The sequence below is a fragment of the Cheilinus undulatus genome, linkage group 2, assembly GCF_018320785.1.
Source record: "Cheilinus undulatus linkage group 2, ASM1832078v1, whole genome shotgun sequence".
Lineage (NCBI taxonomy): Eukaryota > Metazoa > Chordata > Actinopteri > Labriformes > Labridae > Cheilinus > Cheilinus undulatus.
Genome location: NC_054866.1, coordinates 17,703,182 through 17,717,657, shown reverse-complemented (window position 1 = coordinate 17,717,657; position 14,476 = coordinate 17,703,182). Strand labels below are relative to the sequence as shown.

Below are 14,476 nucleotides of genomic sequence, written 5' to 3'. Positions count from 1 at the left end.
TAATGGTGGTGTCTTGTCAGCCTGTGTTGGGCTGGGAATATTAATAATATCAATTAATATGGCACATTAATAGAATTAAATCAGTTCAATCAAATCAAATGTACGAAACACAAACATATTAAACAATGATATGGAACGTTTTTCAAAATATACTTTTAAGCTTTAGGAAAGTTGTGAAACTAGATGATCCGAAAGTACAGACATTTATAAAGGTCTTAAGGTAAATTCATATAATTGAAAGATTTTTTGTTCATCAATCTTTGTGCTAACAAACCTTATACCAGTCCTTCTGAATGCTGAGTCTCCTCAGCTGGCCTCACCAGGAAAAAAGGTCTGGTGACAATAGAATGAAGAATATTGTGTTAATTATTTTAGTGCTACAAAAGTGCATGTTTCAAAAGCTTTACCAGCAAATACTTAAATATCATTGCTATTTAACTTTATGTTAAGTGTCATATTTCTTATCTTAATAAACTTTACACCTCACTATGTGTGAAACACTTGCAGTTGGGAGTTAAGGTGAAGTTCCACTGTTACACTTAACAGTGATATAGCCCCCTCTAGTGGAGAACTCACAAACCAACAGGCTGCATTTCTTCAGTTTCTTAATATGAAAAAAAAGTGAAAGCATGCATCTTAAGCTTCAAACAGCTGCCTCTTCTGCAGTCAACTTGAAACACTACAGGGAGAATCAATCAAAGCAGCAGAGCATCAAGTGATCGTGCTTCGTCCTTGTTTTCAGAGGAGAAAATCCACACGTGGCACATTTGTTGCTGCTCTCACAAGACTGGATTACTGCAGCTTTCCTTCGGATGGAGAGAGGAACAGATTTATCCCTGTCCCAGATAAAAGATTCTGAGAAGAGTGGACTGGACCGTCTTATCTGTTTGACACTGCTTAGTTTTTTCACCTCAATAAACAGAAGAAATCATAGTAATCCGTGCCCTGATGAGTAGAAGCAATGAGAAAAAACATGAAAATGAGCAGGTTAAGTCTGCAGTCTAAACATTTTTTTGGTGTACGTTTATCTGCAGGAGAAAATAACAGAAAAGTTAGTTCATTCCTTCAAAAGTGACACTCACTTCTAAGTGTGTTTTTGCAGCAAAAGAGCAGGTTAGATTTGGCCACTTCAGTGGGCAGAGTGGGGCTCTGTATCACTCAGTCTATCTGATAAGGCAAAGGCACTCTAAGATGCTGGAGGATATACGTGGTGTTCTTTTTTAGATTGTTTCAAGCTTATGGAGACTTTTCTCTGAGTCACATGCAATGGAGATTAGGACAGACTTAGAAGACAAAAAAGTGGGAACAACAAAGAACACGGCAAGTGGATTTAACATCAGATATTCGAGATCAGTTATTCCTAATCAAAACGCTAAGATGTCCTCAATGACATTTTTTCAGGAATAAAATATGCATTTTTTGCCATTTCACTGTCATTGGTCAGTAGATTAAAGGCATAAGAAGAGGACACATCAGGTTATAGATGTTTTGACTGAAGACTTTATGCTCTGTGACTGAGGGTTTGTTTTTTTTTGGATTGTAACTGCTCTGGTTTACATATCAGTGTCTTTGTTAATTGTGCTGCTGCCTGTTTTAGCCAGGATACTGTAAATGAGATTTTTAATCTCAATGATGTTTTCCTGGATAAATAATTCTAAATAAAATTAAAATTAATGTATGCATATTGGGATTGGATGGACACATGCTTTGATGACAGTAGATCATGTGTATATGTCACGTCTCAGAAATATAACAGAAACATGCAGTTGGCAAGACATATTCCATTTGTATTTTAAGAGGGACTATGAGCAACGATTTAAATGCATCAAATCTCAAAGCTCATTTAGTGCTCTGATGGCCCAAGACTACTTCCAGTCCCACAGCTTCCCCTCCAGCCCCCTGAGTATATTCAAATTTGGAAAATGTGAGAAGGAAATAAAACGGTGTTGTGCATTTTTAAATCCCTGTAGCAATAAAAGTCACTTCAAAAACATCTGAGATTGAAATAATTTTACCAGGAAAGACTTAATGTTTGATCAATATAGAAATCCACCTGCCTGCTTTTGTAAGTGAATATTCAGCCAGGAGAACCCACCGCTGCTCTGAAAAAAAGCTCCACTTTCTGCACTGGTTGTGCACCAGTAGCCTGGATCATGAAAGCTGAAACAAACTCTTGAATTATACTGAAATTTTGAATGACACAGTCTACAACTAATGCCTCCTACACACTGTGCATTTTTAGCAATATCATAAGTTTCCTGCACGCTACACAGTGCAACATCAATCTCATACGGTATAAAGTTTGATGTGTGCAGACTGTGTGATGGCAACTCCCACTAAAGCCTGCTGAATCACAGGCTACAACATATGCTAATATGGAAGAAATAAATGTTACCAGTGTGCATGTGTTATCCATCTATGACGCCAGTGCTTTGGTAAATAATGAAGCAAAGAAACAAACAAAAAAAAAACATCTGAGATCAAGATTTTCCTCCTTGGTGGAATCCTACAAACTTCTGCTTTTTTGGCATTGTCTCCATTCTAATATTAACTTGTTTTTTTTTTCGTGCCATCACTGGGTTTATCCTTATGTCATTTCTTTCTGCATTGCTATTGGTTGGTTAGCTGACAAAGGTCGTAGCAGCAGTCACATTGTGAGATGGTCATCCTAAAGTTCTGACACTGTCAGAATATTATCTCAGGCTATCTTTGGTCTCAAAACCACGACCTGTCGTCTTGTCAACCTGTCTCACTGTGCGACATAGGACGACCGTTTTTGAGCTGAGACCAGAGATATCACCATGATTGGTCATCTGTCTGGAAAATCCCAAAATCACACTGTGTATACGGTATAATAGTATGTATAGTATAAGAATGAGGAAAAACTGGAAGTTAATGTAAAAGATTGTGTTGAAGTTGTTCATTTTCTAAATAAATGTTAAATAACCTTCAACACAAAAAACATATCAGTGAAAAAAAAGAGGCACATAGAGCCTGGGTTTAGCTCAAATGGTAGAGCAGGCACAATACACCAAGGCTATAGTCCTCAAACTTTTGGTTGCAGGATCGATTCCTGGTCTTGGTGCATGTTTAGTGCATGTCTTCCCCTATTCTCTCTCCCCATGTTTCCTGTCTCTCCTCAACTGTCCTGTCCTATAAAGAAAAAAAAGGCTTTAAAAAAAAGACACACAGGTATTACATCTCCATGACCTGGCTTAATAAACAAATATTTTACATCCTATCTTGATTAAAGTTCCAGTTTTTCTTGTCAACCATCTACTTCAGGCTCGTTGAGAGAGGGGTAACATGACAGCTGCAGCAATATTTAGCCAAAATATCTCCCTGGTGGCTAGATGTAGTATAGCTGATGATAAGGACAGTTATTGGCTGAGAAAGACTAAATATTTTAAACGGCTATATATAAATTGAACCAAAATATTTTTTTATGTAGCTTATTGACAATCCAGCCTCGTGCTGCATCTGTGAGGAAAAAGCCGACTCTTCCACAAATATAACTTCAGTATATGCCTTGTGTACAGAAGTTACAGTCCTCCAAGCTGGCAGTCTGTCACTCCTCTCCTAAGTCAGTCTCCATTCTCTCTCACTCATGTACTACTTCATCCACTGTCCTGTCCAAATAAAAGCAATAGCTCAAAAATAAATCTTAAAACTGAATACTTAAAAGATCTCAAAGCTCATTTGAGAAACAGAAAAGAAAAACAAGGAAGCCATGAAAAATCATTGGTATTACAATCAGCTAAACTTTAAGCAGGATTTTATTTGAAGCATTGGTTTCAGACTTGATTTTCACATTCTAGTTTTAGGCTATGAATTTCAAATTCCTACATCTTTATACTTTCTATACAGAAAAAAACATTTTGGATATTTAGCAGTACAATTATTCTTCAGACAACTCAATTTCAGATATCTACAATCCAGAATATTGATAGGGGTGTGTTTGCTTTGATGTTCAATGTCACATGTCTAAAAGTGCTAAGGTTGCAGCATGATGTGTGTAAATGATGAAGTAAAGCTTGTTTTCAAACAACTTAATGCCTGATGGAGTAATATTAAACCATTACCCATAACGCTGATATCTGAAGGGTAGTGCGACATAAAAATGTCCCCAAAGAGTAGAATGTCTGCAAAAACAAAGCTTTATGCAGGACTTTATTAAAGACCTCCAGCATCAACCAGGAGCATAAAACACTGGATCTGCAGCTCCATGTGACTTCACACAAGTTAATTTTAGTTTAAGTCAAACAGAACTACTCAACAATGACACAAACTATCACAAAACCAAATATTTAAGAACACAAAGTTTCAAAAAACAGTAATTACAAAGGAAAGGATCTTCAGAGATTTTTTTTTTTTTGCAAGTACGCAAGTAACAGTCATAGAAAACATACAGCTAACAATGGCAGAAAAGTTGTAGTTTGCCCATTAAAGCAGCGCTGTAAGCATCAGAGGAAAGATTAGGTTTAAAGTGGAAATAATACCAGTGTGTGTGTATGTGTGTTTGTTTGCCACAGACGAAGCACGCCGAGACTCGACTTATACGCCAAGTGTGTTTGCCAAGTCAGCGTGTCATTCAGACGGCCATGTGGACCGGACCGTGCCAGGGTGGACAGCTGGGATCACAGGAAACAGACTGGTCATTACAGAGGGTACACCTCCATGCTTTGGAGTATAAAGTGACAGATTTAAATGTTTAAGAGGTTTCCTCATCATTTGACTCTGGTATTACCTAACTTGTATGCATGAATTTTTTTATCATAACTTCCTCTGGCTGATGTAAGACCAGTGTAAAGTTGTTAACCTGAAGGGTGTACATGCTTACATAAAAAACACAAGCAATTGGCTTGCTACTTCTTTGGGTCTCTATTGAAGTATTTCTTGGATTCTTAACTTCTTAACTGTAGATATGATCCAGGGTAGATAACATCATAGGGTAGACGTTTCTCCTATATGTGTGACTTTCTAATCTCAGAGAAAATTACAGTTACAGTACGTTTTTCGTTTACCATTTCATTATTTGAGTCATCTAAAAATTCTCCTGGAAAGTTTTTGCTCCTTTTTATGAATTACTTTTTTGTTTTGTTTTTCTTCAGGGTTTTTTTGGAACACATGCAGTTTCACTTTTGCCAAATTGTGTACATTTGGTTTGTCATAACAAATGCATTACTAATTATCACTATCAAAATTTGGCCTGAAAAACCAGTATCTGTCGACCTTTAATCCAAACCTCAAAGTCTTCAGTACATCTAATGGCAAACAAAGAAGTCAAACTGTAAATTGCAGTTGAAAAATCTGGACAAAGTTAATATCTTGTTCATGGATCTTAAATAAGATCATTTCTTTTAGTCAAATTTCTGTTCCTATGTCTCATGGTGGTGAACACTGCAATGTGTTCTGAGGTGAATCATAAATTTAAATACAAGTATTTGCTGATCTTACAAAATACATAAGAAACTGACATTTTACTGCTTAAAAATATCTTAAATCACTCCTACTATTTAAATCCCTTCTGTGCCATACAGGATCAATGCTGACTTAGTCCTTAGGCCTATATATTAAGTTTTCATGAATTAAAAAAAAAACAATAAAAGTAAAAGAGAAGCAATGATTATGCAATGTTGTGAAAAACAAAATTAATTGCAAATAATAAATCACTGTGATAATTTCGATGCAGTCAGATGAAGCTCAGATAAGCTGTTAGCTACCACTTAGATAAACTGGCACTAATGTAATGGCTCTAAGTGTTTTTTAAGATTATTTTTGGCTTAAGGACGAACATGTTGCCCACACAGGTAATATATAAATCACAAATAACAGAAAGTCTCAACTTCAACTGCTATAATCACCAATATCAGTCCTCTCTATTTCATTATCATCGTAGTTGCCCATGCCAACAACAGAATGTTCACTCTTCATCATAAGTTATCAATGCAAATTACAATGTTACTGTTATTTCTGACATCATTGCTACATATAAGAAAATAAGTTTAAGATGGATTTATAAGAGAGCCATAAATAAATAAAACTCATTGTTATTTCTCTACTTATTTGTCTTTACCTGTCTCTTACCTACTCATCATTACCATAGATTTCCCTCTTGTTAAGCTGGAAAAGCTGGATATTTCAGGTGAAGCATCAGATAATTATATGAACCCTATGGTAAAATTAATCTGCATTTAAACAACAAGAACAGACCAACTCCCACTCAAACTCAGTATTTCAGTGTAGGAGTGTAACTGTTATCTCCCAGCAGCCTCTGAGCTGTGTACCCCTGTTGATTTCACAATAAAAGTCTTTTTCCTGAATAAACTTCTCCGAGCATCACTGTTCACACAACTTTGTTTTTAGGTAATCAGTTGTGTGAATGAGTAGCAGGCTGTGTGTGAAATGCTTTGAATGCAGACGCTGTGGGGCAAGAAAAATCTGTCATGGCAGTGAGTCAACTGTGACTAATTACAGGCCCTGCAGCTCCACGCCCTGCCTCCTCCTCTCAGAGCTGCTAAGAGTTTCTGCCTCCGAAAAACATAATCACATCCCAGGCTGCAGAGGAGTTGAGAAGCTGTGTCTCAGGCAGACAACGTGTGTCCCTGTACGCCTTTATTTACTTAACATTAATGTGGTCTTGACCCTTTGTGCTGGGGATGTTTGCAATATCTCATGTCAATATTCTCTGTGTATTCAAGTTGTTCTAGTCCAAAGGTTGTTGTGGCAAACAAGCTCCAAAAAGTAATGAAAGATGCATGCTTTAACTGGTTGAGGTAAGCTGAGTTTATGAAAGGCTGAAGAGGTCTGATTTTTTATTTTTACATGAATTCAATCTTTTAAAAAAATCAATAAAATTTGGTGTTTTTTAAGAGGTTTGTTAATCCTTATCTTTGTTTTTGCTTGGGATTTTATTAGAAAGGCTGAGTCGAGCAGGACTGAGAGAGGAGCAGGGATGTTTAAGTCTGGTAGTTGTTTTATGTTTGGGACCTCATTCAAAATGTTCAGAGCTCATGGTGACTCCCCTAGCCAACCACCTATACATTATGGTACATCTGAGCATTCTGCCAAATATTATTTCTACTGCCAATGTGGACGGCCAATATCTGCAGTAAAGATCGGCAGAAATATATTGTATATGGCTTTATACATCAGGAGAATAGAAACGCTACATGGCTTTATAGACAGGTGGAATTACATCGATATACTGCTTTACAGATCTGCAGAATTATATTGATATATGGCTTTATACATCAGTCTGAAGAATTATAATAATATTTGTCTTTGAATATTGCCTGAATCATATCATATATGGCTTTAATATGTATTCAAATATTGGAAGAATTGCACCGTATATGGCATTGCACATTGGCAGAATTGTATGGTTTATGGCTTTAAATATCAGCAGAATTACATTATATAATGCTTTAAAAATCGGCAGAACTATATAGATATGTGGATTTAAATATTTACAGAACTATAGCGATATTTGCCAATACCAATATTAAACGTTTTAAAGTGTAAGTACAACCCCAGCTCAGCACTAACTCTGCCCACTTCAGACTTTTTGAAAAATGCACAAATACCGATATCACGCTGGTATTTTTGTGCATCCTTAGTCTTAATAGAAAATTAAATTTAACCAGATAAAAAAGTCAGCTAAACATCCCTAATAATTCTAAATATAAAAACAGTCCAAGTAAAATCTGGATATTCATACTTGCTTCAGTACCACTGCAACAAAAGGTTGCTGACAAACACCTCTACACTTTCCCAAATGCACATAAATGTTGGCAGTTTTTTGGTGCTGAAATGTTGCCAGTATCGATATTTGTGCTGTCAGACATTGCTCTCTGATAATGAATGAGTTTTACTGTGAGCCGGTATATACAATATCGCTGTAGTGATTAGCTCAGATGTAGCTGTAGTATAGTGTCAGTTTTATAAGCACTAGGCCATGTTTCTTTATCAAAACAAGAGCAAAGTGCCACACTGAAAGCTTCTCTTGGCAGACAAGATTTTTTTGCACTTCTCCCGGCTGGTCTCGGCATAAGTTTTATCCACCAATAAGCTCCAGCGTTCATAAACTACAACAGCACTTGTCTATCTTGGCCAGTAATGAATTTGACAGACAGAATGTTCGTCCAATCACGTCTCAAGAATGATTTTGAGAAGTCTTGCCCTTATCTTGTATAAGTGCTACATTAATCCTGACTTTTAAGATCTAGTGACATAGATGAGTCCTCCACAGTACAAAAGATGTGCTGCCTTTTTTTTTTTCCTCATTCAGGGCATTCTGTACCTGCACCTTAAAGTTAAGAGCTCATACTCTCAGACCGTTCTTACTATTTATGGATAACATCGAAAAAAAAGGCTTAACTCTTCAGCATGGTGCTGTCAATATTAAAACAACCCCAGTTTCCTTAGGAAATAAAGATGCTGTTGTGCCCTTGAAAACTGTGTTTGCGTTGGAATTCTACTTCCGTTTGTCATTTCTTTCTCTCTCTTTCACTCACAGTTGCTTTGTTTGAAAATGTGATGAAGATACTAAGTTTTTTTTTTTTTATTAATCTTTGATACCTTTGATATCATCAATGGCTAAAATGACTGATATTGTGACAATTTACAATGCAAAAGGCAACAGAAAGTATTGAACATTTGACAGCCCTAGTGTTCACTTCACAGTTCAGGGTAAACACAGCCTCTGTTTGGATCTGGCTCTACAGACATATTGTTAAACTGCCATGTCTCTACAGGAGGTCCCAGAGCAGGACCTGGTGCACAGAGACAGAGGGCACGTCCATTTAAGTCTGAGCTGCTTCACTCAGCCTCATACTCCTTACAAAAAAAAAAAAAACACACCCCGTTTGTAATTACACGCAGGGTGAACTAACGCCTTCTCACACAGGCACAAACACATAAAGAGGCCTTTTTAGAGGACTTAGTCTCAGCAGTTTCATTCAGACCAGCAGACAAGTTCAAGATGTCTAACACAGCTCCCTCCCGCCGCTCTGCTCAGTTTAGGAAACAACAAACAATGCGGTTGCTATGGGATCATCTGGGTACCCCGAGACAGCATGACAGCAGCAGTTTAGTGGGCCAAGTTACAGACAGCTCACTGAGAAGGGCTGGGTTACTCCTCCTTTGACAAACTAAAACAGAGATACTGCAATCATCACTCTTCCCTCGTCCAGGACGTCACATGAGCTAAACTTAGAGCAAACCTCAGCAAGAGTTTTTTTCTGCAATTTTACATCTCAGTTCTCGTGATAATCAAACTAATGAAGCTCTTTAAGATGGGTTAGAAGGAGCTGGAGGCACGTTTCTGACATTCCTTCAGATCCTCAATAAAATCTTCCTGCCTCACATATTCTTAGGCAAACTAAATATTAAACACATGAAAGCTTATATTTTTAAAGAGAATCAGTATTAGCCTCATTTCAAGAGGCTCATTTTAAGAAGATAGCATTTATCAAGTCACTTGTACAGCATAATCCAAAGCTCATCAGTAACATTATATTCAGTGTGCCTCAATTCAGCAAGATGCTGCTAATTTAATCACTTCTTTAAAATCCTCTCATCCCTGTCAGGAGTTCAGTGCACAAATCTTAGCTGGTAAAAGAACTGAAATGTGCAGAGGGAAGAGATTACATTCATCAGACTATGATTCATTTTTGTTGCATTTTAATTATCAATGTTAACCCTAACTGTAACATAAACTGTGTCCTCTGTTGGAGGCTCCTCTTTCAGAAAGACTCTATCTAATCAGCAGCCATAAAAACACCTTAAAATAAAAAATTGGGTGTCAGTGAGAACAGAAATTCATGCATGAATATCCCCTTCTATAAAGGTCCCTTCAATTGGTGGTCTAGACTCCTACACAACTGAGTTTTAAATTCGGTTCAACTTTACAAGTAGCATACAAACCCTTAGTTAATACATGCCTTAAAAAGTACCACCCCCTTGGATGTTTCACCATTTTATTGTTTTTATAAATCAATTATTATGCGCAATATATTTTTTCGACAAAAAAAGACAAAGCACCTCTTTAATGTCAAAGTGACAACATATTCTATAAATTATTGTCAATTAAATAAAAGAATGTAATGTAAAAAAAGTGACTGCAAAAATATTCACCCCTTTCAAGCTAGTATTTAGTAGATGCCGCTTTGGCTGCAATCACAGCACTGAGTCTGTGTGGATAGGGTTTAATCAGGCTCGCACATCTGGACACTGCAATCTGTAGCAAATCAGCTAAAACTCTGTCAATTTGCACTGGGATTGGGTATAATCAGCCCTTTTCAAGTCCAGCCACAAATACTCTATTGGATTGAGATCTGAGCTTTGACACAGCACCTCTAGAGCATTCACCTATTTGTCTTGAAACCACTTCTGTGTAGCTTTCACTGTATGCTTCAAGTCATTGTCGGCTGGAAATTAAATCCTCTCCCAAGTCATAGTTCTCTTGCAGACTTAATGAGATCGCCCTCCAGGATTTTCCAATATTTTACCCTTTACCTTTAGAAGCTTTCCAGGTCCGGCTGCCAAGAAGCATCCCCACAGCATGATGCTGCCACCACCATGCTTCACAGTGGGGATAGGGTGTTTGTGGTGATATGCAGTGGTTGGTGTCCACCAAACATAGCATCTTGTCTGATAGCCAAAAAGTACCATTTTGGTCTCATCAGACCAAAGAACTTTCTTCCATTTGACCATGGGGTCTCCCACATTCCTTTTGGTGAACTCCAGTCGAAGTTGATGAGTTTTCTTCAACGGTGGCTTTCTCTTTGCTACTCCTCCATAAAGCTTTGAATGATGGAGAACCTGGGCAACACTTGTTGTATGCAGAGTCTCTCCCATCTCAGCTGCTGAAGATTGTAACCCTTTCAGAGTAGCCAGAGGTGTCTTCGTGGCCTTTTTCACTAGTCTCCTTATTGGATAGTCACTCAGTTGGGAGGGCAATATGGCACATGTGCCATATTCCTTCCATTTCTTGATGATGGATTTAAATGAACTTGGGGGCTGTTCAGTGCCTTGGACATTTTTAATATAAATTCCCTGACTTTCAATAACATTTTCACTGAGTTGCTTGGAGTGTTGTTTTGTCTTCATGGTGTAATGGTAGCAAGGAATACTGATTATAAAGTGACTGGACCTTCCAGTCAAAGGTGTCTTTATACTACAATCACTTCACACACATTCACTGCATTCAGGTGATCCCCATTTCCCTAATTGTGAGACTACTTGCACCAGTTGGCTAGACCTCTGTTGAATTAGGTCAGTCACTTTAAAGGGGGTGAATATTTATGCAGTCATTTATTTCTCCTTACACCTTTTAATTTAATTTACATTATCTTGTAGAAATCTGTTTTAACTTTGACATAAAAGCATTTTTTGTCAAAAAAGACAAATGATATTGATTCATTTATATAATCAATAAAATGGTAAATCAAGAGGGCCCACTGTGATCCCTGAAAATTTTTAAGTATACCTCCAAATGTAAAATGCCTGCCAGACTGTCTACTTCTATGCTCCTCTTTCAGCTCAGCTTATTTTGTCATTTACTGGAGACTTACCTCAAGTGTTAGTTAACTCCACCTAAGATCATTTGGCTTTTCTTTGAATAAGACTTTCACTTGAGATGCAAACCCCTAACATTATGTAACATTATGAAGCTCAACAATGATGGTCGCAATATTGGAAATGCTCAGATACAAGGATGGATGAAATGAGGGTCTGACTCACCAGTCTCTCCATCTCCTGCTCTCGGAGCCGCTCCTCTCTCTGCCGCCTGTGGTACTCCAGCAGTTCGTCCTCATTGTCACTGATTTCTGAGATGCTGTTCTTCCTCTCCCTCATCTGGGGTCTCCCTGCCGACATCTTCCTGTGAGTTCTGGGACTGGACACTGGGGAGGAGCCGGGCAAGGAGCCCAGACTGTAAGCAGGTGATAAAGCATTCCCAAAGCTAGCCTTTCTGACCCCTGCACTACTGCTCCCACCCTCCATCAGCATGGAGGTTGGCGAGGGGCTGCGGGCCCGGATCCCCCTGCTGCACATCGGCTCCTCAGATGTGGATCCAGACTTGCGCCTAAGCCTTGGACTCTCTGGAACAAACTTGCTCAAACCTGAGGGGCTATCAGGTGTCCTCAAGGTGGGTATTGTCCCTGGGAGAGCACCTGGTAGTACTGGGACCCCCCTCCGTGCCAGGGAGGGGCTAAGAGGAGGCAGTTCTCTCATACTGCTGCCCCCTCCATTGCTGCCGTTTAGTTCCAGATTCCTCCTGGCCAGGCGAGGGCTCTCAGGGGGCTGAAGAGACCGTGGATGCTGTTGGAGCGGGGACCCTTGGATAATGTGGACGATGGGGTCAAGGGGGGGCTGGAAGGCTCTGGTGGGCTGGGACAGCTGCCTGGATGGGCTGGAGGACAGCAGGCAATCAGCTAGGCCGGTCTGCTCCCTGAATGGGCTGGCAGGTCTCTCCTGGAGCACTGTGGTGGTCTTGGTCCTGGGACTGGAAGGGGATGGAGAAGGACAGGAGGGGAATTTGGGAGTGAGCCTGGGACTACTTGGCACGGCGTTTCTTCCACTGAGAGATTCACTGGAGGACAGGAGAGGGGTTTGTCTGGGGCTCTCTGACCCATCTTGGCTTAATCCTCGGCGGCTTGGCTTGGGGCTCGGAGGAGCCTCTGTCAGGACTTTCCTCTGTAGCCGGGGGCTTTCCTGAACCTTCAACCCACCACCGCTGAAGTTGGGCAGTATGGTCCGTGGCTGCGGTATGGGTGGAGGCTGGGTGGTGAAGTTGTAGCTAGATGAGCGGACAGGCACTGGTGGCAGAGAGGAACTCTGGTCCTGGGGTCCACTCGGAGAGGGGCTGGTGAAGCTCCCACTGCTGGCCGCTGAGGGGGAGGAAAGGGGGGAGAAAGGAGGGGAGGTATTCTCATAGCTGGACCCCACAGACATGGCTCCCGGGCTGGTTGGAGGGGAGAGAAGATAGCGGCCCCCTCCATTTACCATGGGGGAGAGGGGGGAGTGGGGGACTGGTTGTCCTCCTTGAGGCTTTTTGCCCTCTGAGGAGGACGGCTGTGGGTCGTCCATGACTAGAGAGTCCATGATATCCTGGAGGTCCTTCTCAATGGAGCTGACAATGGCGCTGTGCTCAGACTGGACCTTTTCTCCATGAGCTGGGGGAGACTGGGCTGGACCAGCCTGGTGATTCCCATTGACCAAGCTCTCCGTGTCTGCAGACAAAAAAAGACCATCATTGTAAAGGTTTGACTTAAGAAACAAAATACAAAAAACGCAAAATACAGTTTGATCATTGTGTTGATTTGAAGATCAGTATATGGGAAGGTCAAAAATATTGCTTTATTGGCAGACAATTTCTGATATGTGTTTTTATATAAATATATTTTGAGATGTATTTTAAGGATGTTGTGTGGTTTTGCAGGGATCTGCTTAGGGCTGAGATTTGTTCTTAATAAGTCTGAAGAAAGTGATGTGTGGGCCAAGACATCTCAGTTGCACAACAGCATCTATCTGACACAATTTGTGGTTAGCAAAAACTCAGTCTCCTGTGATTGGGAAGCCAGATTGGTACATTATGTGCTATGATAGAATTGTGATTACTTTTAAGCCCTTGTCCATTAAAAGTTTCTATTCCATATCGGTTCCTTTTCATATTGTCTACAGAAGTATTTTTGCCTTTATTATCAGGATATTTTACCACATTTTACATGTTTTTGTGAGAGCAAGTTTTCTTTCTTTCCTTAATTAAAAGGTCACATTTGAGGGGTCAAACCAAACGATAGCTCTCGTTTTTGTGATGAAACTAAAAAATCCATAGTCCCTCAAGCATAATTACCCATTTCCATATTATCAACTATCTATTTATAACCTTGTCACTAGTAAATAATGGATGATAAAAACAATCAACTTCATGTCTTATATCCCTATGAAGCAGTGTAAGAGGAAGAAGCACAGGAGCAAAGAAAAAATTAGTGATAAAGAAGGAAGTAGGAGTGAGGGTTGAATCAATTACTGATCACAATACTTAATTTTCGCTGATATCCGATATACGATATTTACAGATTAATTTAAGCCAATACTCATATCGATACCAGTATTTAAAAATGCTTTATGAACAAGAAATGTCAGTCCTTTTGGACAGGCTTTAAGGTTTGAGGATGGCCAAGTAAACAAACTTTAGTCCTTAAAAAACACTTTAAAGTTTAAAGAATGAGGATAATTAAAGAAAAAGACTTCAACTGACATAGGTCTGTTGGTTTAGCCTAAAACTCCACTAATTTATTGGTATATATGGACAAAATTTACAGTCAATGTATGCTGAATTACACAGGCGAAATACCAGATGTAAATACTGGCAGAAATTTGGATATCTGCCGATACTGACATTTGCCTTTGTAAGCTAATATCTGCCGATACCAGACCAATAACATTATGCATTCCTACTGATCACTTA

At 39.3% G+C, this 14,476-nt stretch overlaps 1 protein-coding gene across 19 annotated transcripts in view; it reads right to left on the bottom strand.

Annotated features, from left to right (window-relative positions):
* Positions 1-14,476, bottom strand: part of phldb1b (pleckstrin homology-like domain, family B, member 1b) — a 152,785-nt gene that overhangs the window by 53,188 nt on the left and 85,121 nt on the right. For all 19 annotated transcript variants that reach the window (XM_041799904.1, XM_041799859.1, XM_041799882.1 and 16 more), the window contains one exon: positions 11,746-13,235. In XM_041799904.1, the coding sequence (XP_041655838.1) occupies positions 11,746-13,235 (1,490 nt within the window). The remainder of the gene's footprint in view (positions 1-11,745; positions 13,236-14,476) is intronic.